Source organism: Chelmon rostratus, chromosome 15, assembly GCF_017976325.1.
Source record: "Chelmon rostratus isolate fCheRos1 chromosome 15, fCheRos1.pri, whole genome shotgun sequence".
Taxonomy (NCBI): Eukaryota; Metazoa; Chordata; class Actinopteri; order Chaetodontiformes; family Chaetodontidae; genus Chelmon; species Chelmon rostratus.
The window spans coordinates 2,381,390-2,403,109 of NC_055672.1; the positions used below are offsets into that span (position 1 = coordinate 2,381,390).

The following is a 21,720-nucleotide window of genomic DNA, read 5'->3' on the forward strand; positions in this document are numbered from 1 at the left end:
ACACACACACACACACACACACACACACACACACACACACACACACACACACACAGCAGGCATATGAGGAAACCCTTTCTGCAATCAAAAGCTAACAAGCCTCAGTGTGTGAGAGTCAACAGTCTGTCTCACAAGCCAATGATGTTAAACGTGCAGACTGGCCCACCAACAACATGACAATCCTACTTTCAGCTCACTGCTACCTTCAAAAATCAGCTTCAGGAGGATTTTTCAAGATTCAAGATTCAAAATTCTTTATTTTCATTGAACTTGACATGTCAATGAAATTTTCATTGCAGCCCCCATGTTAGAAACAGATAATAAGAAAGATAAGAAAGATTAGAAATAATAAAATTAAGATGACTACAATAAAATAAACCAGCGTCCAATAAAAATATTCGTACATGCAATTAAAAATATACCAGAATGAAAATATACTAAGGCAAAAAAATATACTAAACAATAAACAATAAAATATACCAGTGGAATGTACTGACAGCAGCTGAAATATACTAAAATGTATATAAACAGTAAACAATAAAGTATACCAATGAAATGAAATGTGCCAATATACTAAAATGTATATAATTTTTGTGTGTGTACTTAAAATTTAAGTACACAGAAGGTGCAGGTGGAGGTTTGGGTGTTTTTGTTGTCTCATTTGAAAACAAGTGATTAATCTGAAATATCCAGATCTGTCAGAGCATTAAACTTCCATCCCTCCTCACCACACAGCCACACACGAGCTCAGCAAAGCCTTAAAAAGATGTTAAATCTGCTGAATATTACATCCACCAGAGGACTCAGGAGGATATCTGAAAACTGATGCCTCTAAGGGAGATAAAACAATGTGCAAGAAAGCAATACGTGCTGCCTTACGTGCTTGAAAATCAGGCCTCTACGTGTCTCTGAAGGGTTAATTAGGACAGAGTGGTTGTAACTGTGCACTGCTGATGACAGAAGGTACGAAAGAAGCACGGCCTGCTCACCTGTTGAGTTTGAAGTCCGGAGAGAAGATGAGTTTTCCGGGATGATCCACCGACCTCCACATCAGGCCCAGCATCAGGATCTCCAGCCAGCAGCACTTCAGCAGGTGGATCTGGTCGGCTAGACTCAGCTCGACAAAGCCTGGGGACACACCGCACAACTCACAGCACCTCGTACCCACATTCTGCCTCGACCCAGAAGCACCTTCGGTCGCTGGGGCATATTCGCGCTGCAAAATGAGGATGCAAACTCCTCAAGGTGATTTACGATAGAAGGTTTGTGGTTTAATGAGCTTCTACTTTCCAGCTTTTTACTGACCAATGGCAGCCGGCTCGGAGGCTGCACGCAGTATTTCAACAGTCCTGTCGTTGCACGCTTTGCTAAATCTGAACACAGCAGAGCTACAACATGAAAATGTAAGTTTGGAATATCTCAAGGGTGCATTTTTCCTCTTTAGATTTTGAAACTGATTATGCTAAGCTAAATTAAACATAATACAGGAAGCTAGGCTAGCTAGTGCTCCGCAATTATATCTAAATATTTGCACCCCATCGTGCATTAAATGCATAAATGCACACGGATAAAATTCATTTTCATTGAGTTAAGCTTTTAAAAATCATTAAGAGTGATGGAAACAGAGATGCTCGAAACTACAGAAGCTAACTCTAACAGGGGCATCACTGAAACTGTATTCTGCAGCACCTTGCTCACCTGTCTGTGCTTCCTCAGGTCTTTTAGAAAGCAGACAAAGCACACTCATTTTCTATCAGAGTTCAGAAAAAAAAACAGGGAAAATTGTCTTTAAAAGAAATCTGGGAAAATGGTTTTTATTCAAAAAGCTGGGAGTCTTTGTGATCCCGCCACATTAACACCTCTCCTGAGGGGCTTCCTGCTGGGCTGAACGCTGGCTGAGAGGAGGGGAGAGGGAACGAAAGGTGAGGAAAGACATAAAAGATGAGGGAAAAGTGGCGAAAGAGAAGCTGGATCAGTCAGTCGCTAATTGCAGCCTATAAAATTAGACACAAAGGTTAATGATTATGTTCTCTATCCACGCAGCCGTTATCTCATTTGTTTATTTAACCGTCACGCGCAACATCTGACACACATGAACGACGGCTGAAGACGTGTTTACTGTAGCCTCAGGTTTGTTGGTACCTCTATAACGCTCAGTAAGCCTCACTTCCACACACTGTTGATGGTGACAAAGCCAAACTGGTTCCACTGACCTGGATCATCACCAGCGAACACATGGCTCTAGTGTTTACCCTGACCTTAACCTTGAAATGGCTCTTTTACCCAGCAAGGCCAAACAGAGCGTCCCGTCGTATTTGATTACATGCAAACTGGACTGTAAAGGTTCCTCAGTCAGGTCTCTACTGAGAATAACTGAAGACTGCGACCAAAATCAAGTAAACACGAGGGACTTCACTCCCAGTAGTACTATAATAATACTCCACTTCACAGCAAAAACTGTGCAGAAGACAGACAACAGCAAGATGTTTCAGCATCCAGTTCAGCCAGAGACACTAAACAGCTTATGGGTCCAGTCTTACCTGGGATCTTTTTAGCCCAGCTGATCATGAGGACCAGTTCCTTGTCTGCCAGGTTGGTGAGGGACATCATCATGCTGGCCTCGGTGAAGGGCTTCTTCATGTCCTCCATGAGGTAGATGTCTGGAGGCTCCGCTTCCATGATGCGGGAGATGAACTCCTCTGGGCTCATGGCCGAGTAGTGCACGTGGATCCCGTGAGGGTGGGGGGCGAGAGGAGCCTCCAGATGGAGATGCCGCTGGGCCTGAGAGCCCAGCCCCACCCTGATCAAACCTCTGCCGGTGGGATCCCGAGGCTGGAGTCCACCACGGCGGTGCCGGGCTCCTCGATGGCTGCAGCGCTCACGCCTTACACCTGGTGTGTGAAGACAGCAGGAGAAAGTGAGCTGTGATGCCCCCACCAGAGAGCTGATATACACCATTTTTCTGTTTTCTTGGAAACCCTCAGACAACAAGCAGCAGGGTCTCCACCTCTGAGCAGAGCTTCTGGTTTGGGCATCTTAAATAGAGCAAAGGTCGTTTTTCACTGCTGCAGCATTAGGGCATGACATGACAGAGAAAACTTTAAAGGACCACAGAGAAATTTAAGTGATAACAGTAATAATAGTGTTTTTGTTCTGTGGTGGAAACCTGTGAAACTGGTTGACTCTCAACCGTTAAAGGAATAGTTTTACATTTTGGAAAACATGTTTATTCAATTTCTTAAATGAGAAGTTAAATGAGAAGCCTCTCACACGGTGTCTGTCCTTTATATGTGAAGATAGAGCCAAAAGAGAGTTAGCTTAGCTTAGCATAAAGACTGGAAGCGAGGGTAAACTGCTAGCTGATGGTAACAAAATTGTGCGTAAGTATTTACACTTTTTGTACAGGTTTAAACAAACAAGACATGACGTGTTCATTAGCGAGTCACGTCAGCGGATCTTTTGACCTTTTCTCTTTCAGCGATTGAAAACGTGGGCACCTACCGCACTTCATCATGCCCACTTCGTAGCATTTCCGTAAGCGGCAGGCCTGGCAGCTTTTGCGCCGGTTCTTGTCGATAGTGCATTGATTCGTGGCGGGGCAGATGTAGTCATTGTGTCCTGTGAGAAAAGGAAAGACGTGACCGTCACTGGACGAGGAATAAAAGGTGTGCAGACGTGGATGGAGAGGCAGAGCTGATACCTTGGATGCTCCTCTTGAAAAAAGCCTTGCAGCCCTCGCAGGACCACACGCCGTAGTGGTAACCCGAGGCGTAGTCGTGACACACGGCGCAGAAGTGCATGTCGGCTTTCCCGACCGACGAGGAACACGAGGAGTTCACGCCTTCGGCTCCTTCCTCCGACCTCTTCCCCAGCGACTTGTTGCAGCTGATGATGGAGCTGCAGGAAGAAACACAGACTCTGTGAAAAAGGGACAACTTGACATCTGGAATTTCAGCCTGTCATCCACCTGCCATTAGTCCTCAAACGAGCACTCCGCTGGAAATGTCTCCACAACCGCATTTCAGTCAACTGGAAAATTGCATCAGAAAACTTCACAGCATTCTTCATCGAAACATAATGGGGATATAAATCTGCAGCATCCGCGACCGCTGCCATTATGACGATCAACTGGCAGCACAGGTAACGACCGCAGAGGAAGATAAAGCAGCTGATGTGCTGAGAGTAAATCCATCCGCTCGAGTCACAAGTGAACTTCTAGACGAACTTCAAGCATCAGTTAATAATCAGCCAACAGAGACCCGTAAAAACACATCTTCAAAACACAGAGACCAGCTTCACATTACGTTTTTTTTTTGTCGGACTTCTTTCTTTAATTCATTTTTTTAATGAACAGATGCAAAAACACATGAAAGAAATAAACATAAAAGACTAAGATTCATAAAACAGACCTATTATGAATCTGGCCCCAAGGCAACTAAATATCTGGCAAGAAGACTTAGGGTCCAGCAAGCCTCCCATACAATACATAAGATTAGAGACCCCATAACAAAACAACTACTATTCGAGCCTGAAGAAATAGAAAGGGTTTTTAAAGATTACTATGAAAACTTATATACCCAACCCACAGCAAAAGGAGAGTGCGAAATGAAAGAACTCCTTGAATCTTTGGATTTACCTGCTATTGGAGAAGAGCAAAATAGAAAACTAATTTCCAGCATCACAAAAAAGGAACTAGATGCTGCAATTAGCAGATTAAAATTAAACAAAACGCCAGGTAGTGACGGATTCCCCAGTGAGTGGTATAAAACATTTAGGGAGGAATTAACCCCACTACTTCTAAATTCTTTCAATCTGACTCTTATGGAGGGCAAACTGCCCCCTTCTTGGAAAGAGGCCATAATTTCGGTTATTCCAAAACAGGATAAAAATAAAGAACTTTGTGAATCCTATAGACCTATTTCAATTCTAAATGTGGATTATAAGATCTTCACTTCAATAATTTCCAAAAGATTTGAAAATTTTATGTCTGATTTGATAGATGAAGATCAATCAGGTTTTATTACAGGCAGGCAGACTCAGGATAACATTAGACGCATTCTCCACATAATAGATCAGATGCAAAGACAGGGCCTGAGAGGAGCACTAGTGAGCCTCGATGCAGAAAAGGCCTTTGACTGTGTCAGTTGGAGGTTTCTGTATCAGGTTCTGGGAAAACTAGGGATTCATGAACAGATAATACAATGTATCCAAGGTCTTTACCAAGAGCCAACAGCGAGGATAAAAATTAATGGAAACTTAACGGACAGATTTATTTTACAACAGGGAACTCGCCAAGGATGTTGTTTTAGCCCTACTTTGTTTGCCTTATTCATCGAACCGCTGGCACAAATGATCAGACAAAATGACAACTTAAAAGGAATCCATATAGGAAAGCAAGAGCACCGGACAGGGCTCTTTGCTGATGACGTTATTATTGCTCTCCAGGACCCGGACAGGACATTTCCTATTCTGATGTCGATATTAGAAGATTATGGCAAATACTCAGGCTATAAATTAAACATAGCAAAAACACAAATTCTTGCACTGAATTATTCTCCTGGTCGAGAACTTAGAGAAAAATATAAAATCAAATGGAATTCCAAAGTAATTAAATACCTGGGCGTGGTATTGGCAAAAGAACACATCAAAACATTTGAAATAAACTATAATAACATTAACAATAATATCAAAATCGATATTGGGCGGTGGTCGGCCTTTAATATGGACTTTGAGACACGAATTGAGGTAATAAAAATGAATGTTGTACCGAGACTGTTATACCTTTTCCAATCCATCCCACAGATGATTCCAGAAACACAATTTAGACACTGGGACAAACTTATATCGAGATTTATCTGGGCTGGAAAGAGACCAAGGGTCAGGTACAAAACACTTCAACTACCAAAAGAGGAAGGGGGGCTGTCATTGCCTAATCTGAAACAATACTTCTACGCAGCCCAAGTAAAGTTCTTGGTCTGTACATGCTGCCCTCTGTATTAGGCAAGATGGAAAGAAATAGAGGCCAAGATGGAAAACTACCAGATTCAGGCAATACTAGAGGAGATAGGAAACAAATTGGCTCAACAAAATGAAAATGAAATTATCAAACAAACACTGGTTATCTGGAGCAAGATGGTAAAAGAATACAATATGGAGGGAGACATCAATTTATTAATTTGGCCCGCTCTAGACCCCAGATTCGAACCTGGAATCAGTGATGCTGAATTCAGACGATGGTGGGACAAGGGCATTACAGCAGTATGCACATTAATTCACAAAGGGCGCTTTAAAAGTTTTAGTCAGCTACAAAGAGAATTCGGACTAGAAAACAAAGATTTTTTCCGATATCTTCAAATAAGAGATTATTACGATAAAAGAATCAAACCAGCACTGTCCAGAGAGGGCAATACAGTGATAGATATTCTGACTGAAGCCTACAAAAAGAAGAATATGAAAATAATTTCAAAAATGTACCAGGGTCTTCAGAAACAGAATGGGATCAACACAGGATACATTAGAACAAAATGGGAGAAAGAACTAAACATAGAAATATCAGAGGAGGTTTGGCGTTCTATGTGGCGTGCACAGCATTCATCTACAAGCTCAAAGAAGTGGAGAATATTTGGCTGGAAAAATTTGATTCGTTTTTTCATTACACCTCTTATAAAAAGCAAATTCTCTCAATCACAAGAACAATGCTGGAGGCAGTGCGGAAACATGAACGCAGAAAGATCTTGGGATACACAATTCCTAATGATGTCATGGTCCTCTATTTTTGTGTTTTAAACGAAAATGTGATTATTAAAAAAGACTGGTATTTATGTAAAATAATGTTGATGGCCTGTAAAAAAGCTATAACAAAATGCTGGTATAAAACTGAATCTCCAAGCATTAACCAATGGATTGACAGAGTGAAGGAGATGTGTTTAATGGAAAAGATGACTTTCTCTCTCAGATCTAGTGGAGCAATCTTTCACAGGAAATGGAAGAAATGGACTGCTTTTATCAAATCGATTGAGGATGCCACACACTAACAAGTAAAGACACTGGACAATAATTATAGTATTACGATTCGAGGAGCCCCCATGTTTTTGTTTGTGTTCTTGTTTTACTTTCTTGACAGTCTGTTGTCAACTTGTTCATTTGTTCTTTCTTGTAATTGAAAATATTAAATAAATAAAAAGTATCAGAAAAAAAAGAAAGAAATAAACATACGTTGATAAAAATGGTTGCTTTTTTTCTACTTTTTTCAGATCTTAGAATTGCTCACCGACTCCTGTTTTGCAATGAAATGTGTTGAAATAGTGGCCATGAACACCAAAATCAAAAATCTAAGGATTTTATTCTACATGCTTGCATCTGGAACAAGCGGTTGGAGGTCTCACCTTGTTGCAGTGATGTCAGAGTGCACTGGAGGTGTGGTCACATCACTGTTACAGGTGTAAAAGACTTTTTTTTGCCAGATAACATCAATGAAACGCTGCTTTTTCACTTGTGTCGTGTTACATTTGTGGTGTTTTTACATTCGTTTTTCTTTCCGTTCGATCTTGCAGTACCCGTCTTGACAAAGTTGAGACAGTTAGCTGATCTCAAAGGTCTGATTTAAAATCAGTAAAAAAAGTCACTTCTGATGCAAAGACAGCAGATGTGCATGTTCATGGAATTCTTGCAGTGAACTAATCACAGTTCAAATCACACAACAGCAGAATTCGTTAAAGGCTACTGCCAGGCCACATAATCACACTGCACAGTTCTAACTCAAAAAACATTTGTTCTGCCACAAACATGTTCTATGAAAATCATGGAACGAAGCTTCTAGAGGTCCATTTAGAGACAGAACGTAACGGCAGACGGCTTTCAAATTCAAATTTACCTTTTTTTCCCCCTAAAGGAACTATTGATAATATTTCCATCAGTGGTCCGTGTCAGCAGACCTACCTGCTGGCGTTGATGCTGTGGGCTTTGGACTCCAGCCAGGGTGCATGTGGGCTGGACTCATTGTAGACAAGAGACTGAGGGCAGTGCAGAGTCAGTGAGGGCATGGAGGGGTGGCCGTGCGGGGGCCAGAAGGCCGACGAGCTGAGGGAGGGGCACAGAGACGACGGGCTGTCGGTGATGGGCGGCCTGGCGTAGCTCAGCACGGACGGGCCGTAAAAGGTCAGCGGCCCGTGGCTGTGGTTGTACTCGTGGCTACTGTCCGTGTACGGGGCGGGGATGCAGACCGCGTGGCTCTCGATGGCCAGAGGGGGGCTGTACACGGCAGGCAGGAGTCCCGGCGAGCTCGGCCTGTCCGGCGCTTTGCTGGAGTCCACCTCCTGGAGCTGAAGCAGTGGTAACGGGTGAGCGTCCAGCCCGGGGGAGGAGGCCATGTCACGTGGAATGTAGTGTATATGATGACAGCGATGATGAATCTGATGCCGCAGCTGGTTCCTCTACTGCATGTTCTGGTGCAGACAAGTCCTGCGGCAGAGATGGAGAAACACTGTGTTAAAGTATGAACAGCGAGGTCCCACCACACACTGTTCTGGTGACTTGCAGCGCTGCTTTGATGAGTATATTTCATGCTGCAACATCTCTCCCAGTGAAACAATCGTATTCGTTGATCAGCGAGCAAAAATCAAACATCTTAGCAACAGCTGGGTTGGTTTTTTTTTCTGCCATGGTAGCAGCGTGGCTGTAGGGATGACAACGTTGATCACTTGGTCCAACACTTTGGTTCAGACTGAAATATTGCAACTTAACTTTAGTTAAAGTTAGTCAAATAATTGGATTTATCACCAAACACCTGCAAAAACCCATGATATTCCCATCAGTCTCAGCTAAACCTTTTGTTTTGTGCTAATTGACAAAAGTCAGCATGCTAACACACTAAACTAAGACGGTGAACATGGTCAAAATACCTGGAAAAACATTAGCATGTTAGCGTTTTGAGCATGTTAGCATGCCAATGTTAGCATGGCAACTGTTCATTGTGTGAAAGCAGTTAAAAGTCTTGTAAATAAAGGGACGTGTAGCACAACATGGCTAAAGTAATGCTTAAAATGCATTGAATGATTAAGAAAAATTAGTATAGCTTCAAAATGAGCATTTGCTGATTATTACCAGCTACTTCTCTAATATCACAGTGTGGCAACATAAAAAAGTCTACTTCTGTTGGCCTGGAGGAAGACACTGTTGACAAAAAGCTCACTGAGGTATCTCATGAAGACAGCGAGTAAATACCGTCTTTCCTGCTTGACAATGATGAATTCAGGTTGGATTTTCAGAGACCACACGAAACATGACAAGTCCCTTTTTTTTTATTGTTTTGCCTTAATTTCGTGTGCATCAGTCAACCAATCCTGAGCTGCTGTGACTCAGTTCAGCTCATCAGGAGTTAACAGGGATCGCCCGACTGCCACCGCTGTTGCTATTGTTCAAGGACATTCAAGAATCCACATGCAAACACAAGATAATGGGATGTTTTCTTTACTGAGTGACTCAGCTGGAGGCCAGAATAAGATCCTGCTGCTGCACGTGTGGACATGATCTGACCAAACGCAGCTTTAGGAAACACATTTATGGCCCTTTTCCCCCCACAAGAACTATGCTAGAACCCTTTCTAGGAACTCAGGATCTTTACCTGCATTTAAACTCAAGGCACCAGGGACTAAACCCAATTCCAGGTTTGATGCTCCAGCCCACCAAAAAGCCGTAGATAGTACAGACTGCTACAACTCAGTGTTCACTGACACTGTACACAAGAACTGGTTGTTTGTCAGTAATAGGATGGTGAATTGGGACTAGATCACTGGGACTGATTTGCTAATCAATTCAGTGCAGCTACACACCAAAGCAGAAAAGTAAGCAGGAAACACTCACTTTGCAGACAGGTGTCTCACCTTTCTGGCACTGATTCCTCTGTTCTACCTGCACCTTTCTAATGTCTAATGTCCATTCGTCAAAATCACAGTAAGAGGCATCACCAGTCACAGTAACTCACAGAACCTGCTGGCTCCTGATACATCAGATAACAAATCATTAACCTAAGGTGCTTTGCAGGACTTGATAATGTAAATGACTGACATGTGACAGGCATGACCTGTTGAGAACATGCTAACTCAGTTTGATGAGCCAGATTAATGACACCACTGTGTCAAAGACAGCATTGTGCATGTTACTGAAAGTTAGCAAAGAGTTTGCGGCTACCTCTCTCAAAAGTGATTAATTACCTTGGAAAGTAACTTTTGCATAACTTTTAAATGTCTGCTTCAATCCTCTTATTAATGCACACGTAGCACACGTTATTTTAGTGTTGTTGTGGCACAGTGTGGGGAAGACTACTGTTAAATGTAATCTTTGTACCCATTACCACGGTAACAATAGGAGTTATTAATACTCCAAACCACCAGAGGGCAGAGCAATGACTAGTTCCTACCTGTTAGCTAAACTTGTGTTGTCTTGGTTAGACAGAAAGTTTTGGTAGACGCAAACTGGGGGGATGCTGGATGTACATGTTTAACCTGGTTTGGCGACAGCAGTTAGTAAATTATTATAATTGCTGAACCCACGTTTCTTCAGTTTACATTAGAAACTAATTATGATGCAAAGTGATTTCTCATTGACTGAACTAAATCTCTGCAACACATAACAACATTCAGTCATTGTAAATGTGTTATTTAATATGAAAAAACAATTATTTCCATTTGTAGTTACTCCCAGAAGTGGTGGAATTATAGTAATGTGTTACCTTTTTAACGCACTACTGCCAACACTGGTCAAAGGTGAGCTCTGTATATATGAATACTGGTATAAACTATGACGTTTGTTCTAGAGACAGAGTATAAAAGCAAAGAACAGCCGGCGTGACCTCACGCAGCTTAATAAATACTGTAACCAGGCTGTGCCAGAGAGGCCGTCAGCTGGTTAATGAGTGTGAGAATCAACATCACAGCGGCCGGCAGCTCCGCACACTGAACCAGGAGTAGAAACACACAGCTGCGACGGCCGAGAGGCTTCCAGCTCTCTCAGCGTCTCTTCAGATATCTTTACAGACTGATTATTTGATACTCCAACAGCACAAATTAGAGTAGAGAGCGCAGAGTTCATCTACAGTACGGTGGCCCTGGAGTGCAGGTTTTCACATTAAAGTGAGCTGACAGTTTAACTCAATAGTGGCCACATGTCACAATTACACGATAATGAGACGAGTAATAAAGTTGGAGAACTGACTCATCACTTAAGCTTGGTTCAGCCTGTCGACTTTGACGTTTCCTGATTATAACCTGTATAAATAAATGCATCAAAACCACATGAGAAGTGAAAATGGATGCATCTTAGTCTGGATGCTTCAATCTGAGTTCAAAGGTTTTTTGGCATCGCTTCCAATGAGACAACGGCAACATCAAACGGCGGCTCAACAGAACCCCTGAGAGCGGTATGCAGGACAACGCAGAGACAACCGTCCACGGACAGACGCTGAAGACAACCGCGTACGCACTTAGCGACTCGTACGCGCTAACCGCAGCAACCAATGCAGATGATGTCTGGACACGTTTGCTAACCTTCGCTAACATTAGCCGCTATAAGCTACTGATCATAGCAGACCAACTGTGTAGCCTAAGAATTCCACTTTCACCTGTCAGAATGTTTAAAATCTTCTCTCAAAAGTCTCTTTACAACACCTGGTAGAGGGTGGGGCGTTCATGGAGGCGTGGTCATGACAGCGTCCCCTTCCCAAACAGGAAATGGATGTCAGAGAAAATAATGGTTAGAATTTAAAACAAGCAAGAAATCTAAATTCTAGCATTTAACAATCAATTAAATGTAGCAGAAAAATACATATTGCACAACCAAAAGACAGATGCCGAACACAAGTATTTATTGCTGATAACACCTACTTCCTTGTCAGATTTGAAAGTTTACCAACACAGAACAGCACTAGACTGGACTTACAAGTAAGGAGATGCATTTAAAAAGCTCAGATATTAGTTTTGTAAAGCTTTCAATAGCTATAAGCGGCTGCAGACCGGACATGAAACATCGTGCCAAACAGTCGAAAGGTCAATCGCATCAACAGTCAATATGTGTCTCACACATGTCAGGTCAAAGTGGCCTTGAGCAAAGCGACGCTCCCTTACCTGTTTTCTCTGAACACTGGGAACATACACAACGACAGTGTGTTCCCATTCAGGAGCTGGGTCTGAACGCGTCATTTCTAAACTGGAAACGTCACAACAGGTCGACTTTGTCCCATTTTTAAACGCTCCTGCAAACACAACACAGAAATGCAGCCTTGTTCTTTTTTATTGGCCAGTTTTGAAGGACACGTGCCATGTGTCCTTTACGGTGTCCCACAAGTCCTTGTGCCCCAGTCACATGGTCCCACTGTGCACATAACCACTCTGAACATGTTTATCCCATGGAAGGAATACTTATAAATGTACATAGATAAAGTATATGTGTTAGTAGCCTGGTACACTGTCAGCTGTCCATCATGTGTTGATGTTCAACATCACAGCTTGTACTGTAAACTTGGAACTTGTCCCAGTTTCCATTTTGAGGGCAACTTCCAAGTAACTTGGAACCTGGGCACTTTTGACAAGGAGCAAGCGAACGCACCATTGGTTTGGGTCTCTGTGAGGCTGTGTGGTTGACTTGGGGGAGGAGGAGCAGGGAGTCCTGCACAGGGTTCAGCTCCTGAACCAGGATGCAGCTCATATCAGATCTGGAAGCTATTCACCTACAGCACAAACTCCACCGCCACAATCAGCTGCAAGCACCGACTACAGCAACAATTTAGATGATGTGACTTTTTTTAGTCTTGGTAAATCAGATTCTGGTTCCTTTTCCCCCGTGGTGTGATTCACTTGAGCAGGTGTGAACTCAATAATCACTTTTGGGTATGGACCAAAACAACAGCACAGAGACCCTGGTGAGGACGTGGTCTAGGTTTGCTCCCAAACAAACCAGAAACAGTTTGTTTGTGGTGGGAACACCTGGAACTACCAGGTGTCCTCGGTCAGGCTGAGCCAGATGTCTCCAGTGGCGTCTGAAGACGGCTGGTGTGGTCTTTCCTGGTGAAACTGAAGTCCACAGCAACGCCTCTCTCACAGAAACCTGCACTAGTCCAGAACACCTTGGACCTTCTGCCTGTATTTACTTTATTACTCCAAGAAAGAGACTGGAACCAAAGGGAAAACGCTCCAAGTTTAGAAACTCATCAACAGATTCAGACCAGAGCAAACAAACTATGAGTGTGGAAACATCCTTAAACATACTCAAAGTTCCAGAAACTTCTGAACTATTTAAAGCTGCAGTTCACGATTTTTAACCACCAAAGGGGCAGAAAATCTCAATGCAATGCTAACCTTGCTGTGGGGTTAAAGTGCCCCCTAGTGGCAGAGTGAGAAGTACATTTACTTAACGAAGCTTCAAACCTTGTCTGATTGTATTGATCGATTAACTGTTGACAGCATTGACTGGAACAGACTCAGTCTGACTTCAAATCCAACAATCCTCCAATTCTCCAATAACTAATCTGGGTCCACATTTAAAACCTTATGAGACGACCATGAAAGACACAAACCTGCAGGCTGCGAGACGTTCAGGTAAATTAACATCTACCAAAGAAACTTGAAGGGGATGGTGGACTCCTCCTCCTGCTGGTTGGACAGAGCCAGCGCTGCGGCTCAGAAACCCTCGCAAATGATCAACAACGCAACAAAACCTCTTCATGCCACAATCCCGCAGGAACAGTTTGTGTCTACCTGGATGCTGTTTGGTTTGCTCTGCTGTTACACCTGGCGAGACTGTGGCTAATGCTGCCGGTTAAATCCATGATGCACTAAATGAAAGTGTGTCCATGAACATTTAGCTGAGAGCTGAACAGAACCAGATCAAGGTTTAGAAAAGAAGCCACCGCAGAGCCGAAGGGTGGATACTTTCAGACAGACTGGCTGAGCGACAGGAAATGAAGCTCTCACAGAGAATAAACAAGCTGCACAATAATAGAAATAATTATATTAAAACTAATTGCCTCCATTCCGGCTGACATTTCACACCTGAGTGTCTCCTCAGACTCGGCAGAATTAAACAGTCACGGCCCAGATCTACTAAATCCATCAGTCTGTGATTAATATGCTGTTTGGGAAAAGGTCTGAAGTCAAATATTTCGGCAAAAGCGGGCCAACCAAGAAAAAAAAAAAAAAAAAAAAAAACTGCACGAAAAAGATTCAACAAGTCACTTACTTCTGCGGGCTGTGCGGCTCAGCAGGCTTTCACCCATCGACTATATAAAAAGCTGTTTTGTCAGAAGGTCTGAGCTGAAGTTTGAGCTTTGGACAGACTGGTGTTCATGGCAGCCTTCCATGGTAAACCACCAGGCAGGCAACATGGGGTCAAAGGACACTGCCTTAATGCAGCTCTTTTATTATTATTTTGTTTCATTCATGTTACCACTGATCTGGTCTTTGCAAACAGGCCTACAGGGCTGCACTGCTTACTTTCTTCATTTCCAATTAACAAAAACTTGTTCCACAACACTTTAGTCCTAAAATATATATCAGACAGAGCAGAATTTCACACGTGGGTTCAAAGGTGGAGCTATAGCAAAGTTCAACCACTTAAAAACACACCGGGCTTGTCTACAAGAGAGACATTTAAATGTGTATTTATCTTATATTTGTGAAAACTGCTTTGACAGACAGCACATAAGGAAGGTAATTTAAGGTAAATGTGTCAGGAAACGTGGGTTTGTACTGATCTGTGATTAATGGCAAACAGATTCTGCATTACAATTTCTTACAAAGCGTGAAAAACAATCCAGATTTGAAGATAATAAATTTGACCTTTGACAACAAATACAAAACAAAATTTCACTAAAATATCTTTCCCAAATTTTCTCTGCACAACTAAAGGTTCGACCACACGTATTTGGCTATTTTTGAAACAAATATCTTTTTTTCTTCCATTTATAATAAAAGTTTTACAAAATATCTTGCACAGCAACACAAAAACGACTCCAAACGCTCAAAACAAGCCGGACCAGTAGGTGGCGGCAAACTCTACATCATCGTTACGTCAAATACCAGAGAAGAACAATCCAGGGAGTGATTGAATAACACAAACAACAGCAGCTAATTATTTATTTTTCTGTAGTTATGTGACACGAGCTAGCAGCGCTAACCAAACGTAAACAGACTCGTCGTCCGCCATCGTTCCACAGACGCACAGAAACTGAAAGTCCAGGTCAGCGTGCTAACCGTCGGTCGTGTGTGAACGAGAGGCTCAAACGCAGAGGAAAATGTTGGTTTTTGCGTATTTTTTGGGGTATTGGTGCGGCCCCCGTCCCAAATGAGTTTTACAGCGTTGGTCTACGGTGAAAATGCTTTTGGGGCCTCAGCTGTGCTGCACTACGCTTCCTGTTAAAGAGTCACCGAGGAACTTGATAACCTACTCACTGATTGTAAAAACTGTTTTAATCATCGCTGATGCAGGTAAACATTAACCTCACGATTAAAATCTTGCTACTCGATTGCTGATTGATAGGAGACAGTTAGGCGGGTCGTCCTCTGAGCAGGAAGTGAAGCTAATTCGTCTGCCGTCGTCGCTGCTTTGGAATAAACAAAGTGATTGAATTTTAAGTATTAAGTTGTTATTTTTTGCAGTACAGCAGCGAGTTGGGACAAAAAACTGAAGCTGTTTTATTCTGGAAAAACTGGAAAAAAGTAATTATCGGATTTAAAAATGGATCCATACTTGAGCACGGCTGAAGAACGACGGTTTTTATTTTCTTGGCATCGTCTTTGTTCTGTTTTCAGATCAGCAGTGATCACAGTCTGTTTTAACTGATGAGTTTTGCGTCCCGACTTTTTTTTAATCGAGTGCAGCTTTTTTTCATTCATAGTCAAGTCGTCTGTCACATATTCAGGTGTGCAGCCACATTCTGTCAAGACGTTTTAATCCCTCAGAAGGCCTGACAGCCCACAGACCATCTGATCCTTCCCAGGTGTAACATTTACTGTCTGAGCAAATATCTTACTAGTATCTTTAAAAAGGTCCAGAAACCAAGGAGACTTCAGCTTTCAAAGACAACTGACTGAATCTGCTCAAACACTCAACAGTTTTCTCACTTATTCATATTAATTTTCAAAACAAGGAGCTAATTCAGTCCATCACTGTTAAATATGAGCAGAGAAAAGCCTCAGTTTGATAAGTAAATATTCTCCGGTTCCAACGTGAAGACTTCCTGTCTCTTTCTTCATATTTTTGGATTTTACAGCTTAAATGATTCATCAAGAAATTAAAAAATGTAAAATAATATAACTGTATTGAAAATAACTGCTTGTTGCAGAAACAACACTTTAACCTTCGACCTTCCTCGTCGCTTAGAAAATTTAATTTTAATAAATAAATCTTTTTCTGTTCTTGCACGTTTTAATTGTTTCGAGCCGGAGTGCAACCAGAAGTCGGAACATGAAATGTAAATGCTGGAAGCTATTCAGTTATTTTCACTCAGGCTTCTAGTTCAAATATGTAGTAATAAACTGGCACGAATGAACAACAATAAAAAAAACCTGGAACACCCTGTAGAGTCCAGTCAAAGAGAGATCGGTCATCCGAGACCCTGTTCACACTGAAAAAAATGTGGTTTTATGTCACAATAAGTAGTTTCAACACATCCATCTGAAAAGCTCCAGAGGGCACGCGATGCTGCAGACGTTAACAAAGCACGTCTGCAACAGGAAAAATCACGAGTGAGCTGCACGAAACAAGACCCCAACCTGAATGAAAGTATGGTTCGGAGGCCCGTATATCAAAAACCTGTTTATTTCTTGTGTATAAAGGAGTGTTGAGCCCTCCTCCCATCAGGACAAGGCTCCCGGCCAGCAGCGCATACCAAAACACAAAGACCCCCAGCAAAACCATTAGCCAGCCTCTATTCCCCCATTCTCTCAGCCTCACAAAGCCGACAAGGAGCTGCTGGAGGAGGCGAGCTGTGCTGAACTGAAGAGGCGGACAGATTACATGGGAGCGGGAGGAGCCGGACGGAGTCGCTTCTGGCTCACGGAGGAGGCCGACAGCGAGAGGCTGCGGCAGGATCGACGGGCTGATCACAGCGCCGGGATGTGGAGACGTTTTCCTGTCGCTGCTGCTGCGCTACCTGCCCAACAGGTGTGCCCCGTCTACTGCAGCACTGCACTAAACACCTCGTCCTCAGCAAGTCCTCATCTCCTCTCCAGCTCTTTACTGGCCCACTTTCCTTCAATATAATGTGGTTCAAATATCTGATATGACACTATATACTAATATGATTCTTTACTAAATTGTACTAGATGAAAAATAATTGAAATAATTAGCTGATTAACATCATTTTTAAGCAAAGACGCAGAGAACATGAACCAGCTCCTGCTTTGTCTTTCAGCTTTTCTTTACTGTGCATGATAGTTACCTGATTAATTAGCAGTTATAATTAGCATTATAGTCATTAAGACATTTTATTTGACAAATGTTAATGCAAAACTAGAAAGCCTACAGTTCAAACAATATGCAGATATAATTTATGAACTTTTTTTTTTCATTGATCCATTTTTAAATTGGAAGCTTATATGAATGAAAATGCACAACTTTCACCCATTAACAAACACTGGCTGCAGCATCGCGGGTCAAAGGTGTGTATTTGGGAAACATTTTGCACACACAAAAAACAACATCAACAACCAATCAGATCTAAAAATCAAGTGACCCCCCAAAGCCCATCAAATAACCACGGCATCAGCAGCACAGCAGCCAACAGGAAACAGTGATTACATCCGTTCAACATAACACACCGGCTCTAATTACAGACACAATGGGCTATATTTAGCTATCAGGTTAGAGATGGTTAAACTGTGCTCTGGAGTTTTCAGAAAACACATGTTTTTTATGTTAAATCTCTCCTGACTGAATGACGAGTGAATCCTTAAAGGTTTAGAAAACGTGCTGAATGCATTTCCTGCCTCAAACATTTGAAAACCTGCATCGGTCGCGTCCGGTCTCAGTTTCCTTCATGTGATTTCAGCCACCGCCGTCACAGCCCCCCTGCAGCGGAAAGGTGCATCGTGTCACAGCCGTGGTCACGGCGACCATTTGAGCCGCCCATCGTTTTTAATGGAGACCCCCACTCGATTTCCAGTTTTATGGTTACTGCAGCTGAGTATTCGCAGGTTGGAAAATGCAAAGTTGCAGTTTTAACAAGACACACGAGAAGCTGGAACCAGAGGATTTGGGGCATTTTTGCTTGAAATATTATTTAAATGTTTCAAAAAAAAGCTGTCAGTTAATCTTCTGGTGTCATGTCAGCTATTAACTACTTTTACTACTTTTACTTTACTCCTTTCAGATGGCAGCAGGAAGCAGCTGCAGGCATCAGTTCATCCCACAGTTTGCAGGTTTATGCTCAACCTTTCTGTTCTGATCCACAGCCCAGCAGTTTCTGACACCTTGTCACTGCAGACTGCACACAGGCAGCGCTGCAGACATCCATCCCCTCTACACCCTGATAGCACTCACAGTGACTCCTCTACCACTGGAGCTCCACACCCTCAGCTCACTGCCGCCCAGCCGGCGTGGAAACGGCCGACAGGGGCGCCTGCAGCGGGGAAACGCACACGCAGAGCTGCGTTTCAGCAGCCGTGTTTTAGTTACACTCTGTACTCGGGTATCTTGGGTGATGGACGACCTGTGGGTGGCGTGGGGGAGCTATCAGGAATTGCTGAGCAGCGTGACCTTGGCGAGATTTGGGCGCCGGCCGGTGGAATGCTTTTCGACGTGGGCGAAACCCCAAAGAACAGAAGGGGATGCATTTAAAGTCCGACTTCTTATTTTTGGTAATGGCAGGACTTCCCTGCATCCTCCCCTACACACACACACACTTTGACTCCCCCACAGCTCAGTTATTCGTGAGTGGAAAAGGAATCTGGTATTTACAGTTACAGCCAGATTATTATTCCACCCCGGGCAGACTCAAGGCTGTGGGGGGGGCTGACAGGCGTACATCCTCACTGGTTTCCTCTGTGGAGCAGGAGAGCAGCAGCAGTCACTTTTGTTGATGTGATAAAATAATCACCAGCGGCGTCAAAAGATTACAGCTCAAACCAAATGTCCCTTCCAAAGAATCAACGGTGATCCTGTAGGAGGCCTGCGGAGGAACGGAGCTGCAGAGCAAGTTTCTGCAGGAAGTTCAACCAAAACGCAAACACAGTGAAGGGAATAATAACCCGTGTTTCTGTGAGTGAATCTGAACCGAAACATCTGACTGGACTGATTTTCGCCTGCTGTTTTATGGTTTGCAGACTTTTTCATGTCTTGGATGCAGCTGCAGAGAAAGATGTGATTTAGGGCTGAGACTGGCTGCAGTGCAGCTGATCAGAGGCGGCGAAATCCTGGACGAAGCGTCCTCCTTATTAGGGCTGCATCGACTGAACGCTAACACAAACTACACGTCACATAGGATGGACAGAAGACGCAGTTCCTTATGTTAAATCATTCTAATGCAAAATTGTGTCTAGTTTTCATACATTTGTGTCAGTATGACTTTTGTTTCTGAGTTTCCACAGTTTTCAAATCCTTTACAGGTAAAATACTGACAGAAAATATTCTTTTGACATTTTGTGGAGTGAAGATACTGAAATTCTTTCTGAAGAAGGTAATAAAAACTGAAATGAAAATATTTCCACTTTGTTGGTGGACCTCCGGTGCCGCCTGGACTCTTTCAGGCTCACAGGTCTCGACCTTTCCTTCTCTGAGACTCTGAAGAAGCTGCAGCCATATAAAGGAGGGAGGGGCGGCCGGTCAGTCCACATTTAACATCGCTCCAGACGAACTCTGACTGTTCCAATACTGAACCCCTTTTTTCTTTTCTTCAAAATAGTGATGCACAAACGCCACACGTGCAGATATTCCTCCGTGTTGTACAGCAACATGGAAGAGATGTGTTCAGAAAAATAGCAATGTGAACATCTGCATTTCCATGACAACTGCATCTGCTGAGGATGACTCGACTGAAAGCTCCTAAACAGCCACTAAATGGGCCTGTGAGGAGCTTCACGGTGTGTTTTTAATCAATAAATATCGAGAAACAAACAGCAGCATAATTAATATTTTTCCCCACTGGCGCTGCTCACACTGAAAAAAAAAACTCCAGAATATTCTTAAAAGTTTTAAAACTACTTTATCTTCGATTTCCTGGAATCACACACCTGCCGCACAGTGTTTTAAACGCATCTTTTGCCTGTTAAATAGCAGGTCAGCTAAAATCATTCACCACCTGAACTCAGTGCTGAAGCGCCGAGGCGGCTCAGCTGATCCGGATCAGAGCAGAGCGGGGCTGCACCTGCCGGGCTGCGCTCCTCCGCGGAGGAAAGCGCAGTTTCATGCCACAAACCTGTCAGCGTGTTCCGCCGGAGCTCACAGGAGAAGACCAGCCGCTGCTGCGGGGGTCCGCTGGGCTGTCCGCGCCGCCGGTGCCGCCGCTGCTAACTGAGGGGGGGAAGGAAAAACCAGGACGCGTAAAAGTGAAAGTACAGACGGACATCACATCTACCCGGCGCGGTATTCCTCCACAACTTCTTCAGTCCTGGCGCGTAATTACGCTCATTCCCTTCATCCGCTCCACGGTGCTCCGGGTGCTGGTTTAAGGTTTGGTCGGTCTGGAGACGTCAGTGGCCACGCCTTTGTGGAGAGCTGCCCGACGGCGCTGCGCACAGGAGGAGGGCCCGAAACTTACTGAAACATGGAGCTAAACGCCAGCAAGAGCACGCTGCGCGCGCGTTTTCCTTCATTACACCTTCATCACACAACACCGGTGAAGAGGAAAACAAGGTGTCGTTACCTGACCCCAGACTTCACCTGTGTGATTTCATCCGCTCACAGTTAATCATTAAAAGAGACAATAAAAACACCGGGAGCCCAAAAAAGGCTCCGCAAGTGCAATCTGTGTCCACTGAGGGGGTTTATGTTGCTGAAAGCTGCAGTGAAACAAAGAGAGAGGAGCCGAGCTGCCATGACAGATGAAGAAGAAGAGCTGCACGTGCTTCCTCCTTTTTAATCTGCACATCATTCATTTCAGCCACCTTCCTGCTGAGAAGCTGCACCTCACAGCAGCACCTGAGTAAAGGAGGTCCACAGTGAGCAGTCACAATATTATCTGCATCCACGGCCTGATTAACCCTCTCCTGGAGGGGGCAGGAATGAGCTGTGGGCCCCTGTGACCCCCTGTGTCTCCACTCTTTAGTCAGTTTTTATTGAGTAAAATGAACCATGTGTGCATGAAAAACACTAAATGTCTTAAAAACAGATGGAGCCTTTCTGCATGATGGTAAAAACTGATTTTCAGTTTGTGATTTAATGGCCAGCCACTATCAGCACACAAATTAGCACTTCATTGAATGACCACACGCTAAGTGCTGCACGCTGGAGTCTCTGGGCGCCTGCAGAGTCGTTCGGATTTTAATCTAACGGCTGCAGCCACTTCATACTCCCGTAGTTTCTCCTTTTTTTTGACCTCACATGAAGTCATGCTGCTGCTGTTTTGTGCAGGTCAACCAATAAGACGGCAGGAATCCGGACTCTTCTTCAGGTAAGAACAAGAACCAACCAGGGAGCTTCTTCACTCACTGTCAATTCAATGTTCAACATTTCTTATTAATTCTCTGCTTATACTTAAACCCCAGTCTAGTCTGTCCTCTGTGAGCTTTTACA

The 21,720-nt window shown here is 43.5% G+C and overlaps 1 protein-coding gene across 1 annotated transcript in view; it reads right to left on the reverse strand.

Annotated features, from left to right (window-relative positions):
* The window catches only part of esr2b (estrogen receptor 2b), a 33,696-nt gene extending 13,052 nt beyond the window's left edge, over positions 1-20,644 (reverse strand). The window contains exons 1-6 of the mRNA XM_041953187.1: positions 20,405-20,644; positions 7,939-8,460; positions 3,701-3,897; positions 3,502-3,618; positions 2,541-2,891; positions 990-1,128 (exon numbers count right to left, since the gene is read on the reverse strand). Coding sequence (XP_041809121.1) covers positions 990-1,128; positions 2,541-2,891; positions 3,502-3,618; positions 3,701-3,897; positions 7,939-8,369 — 1,235 coding nt within the window. The 5' untranslated portion in view covers positions 8,370-8,460; positions 20,405-20,644. The remainder of the gene's footprint in view (positions 1-989; positions 1,129-2,540; positions 2,892-3,501; positions 3,619-3,700; positions 3,898-7,938; positions 8,461-20,404) is intronic.
* Between the last annotated feature and the right edge of the window lie 1,076 nt (positions 20,645-21,720).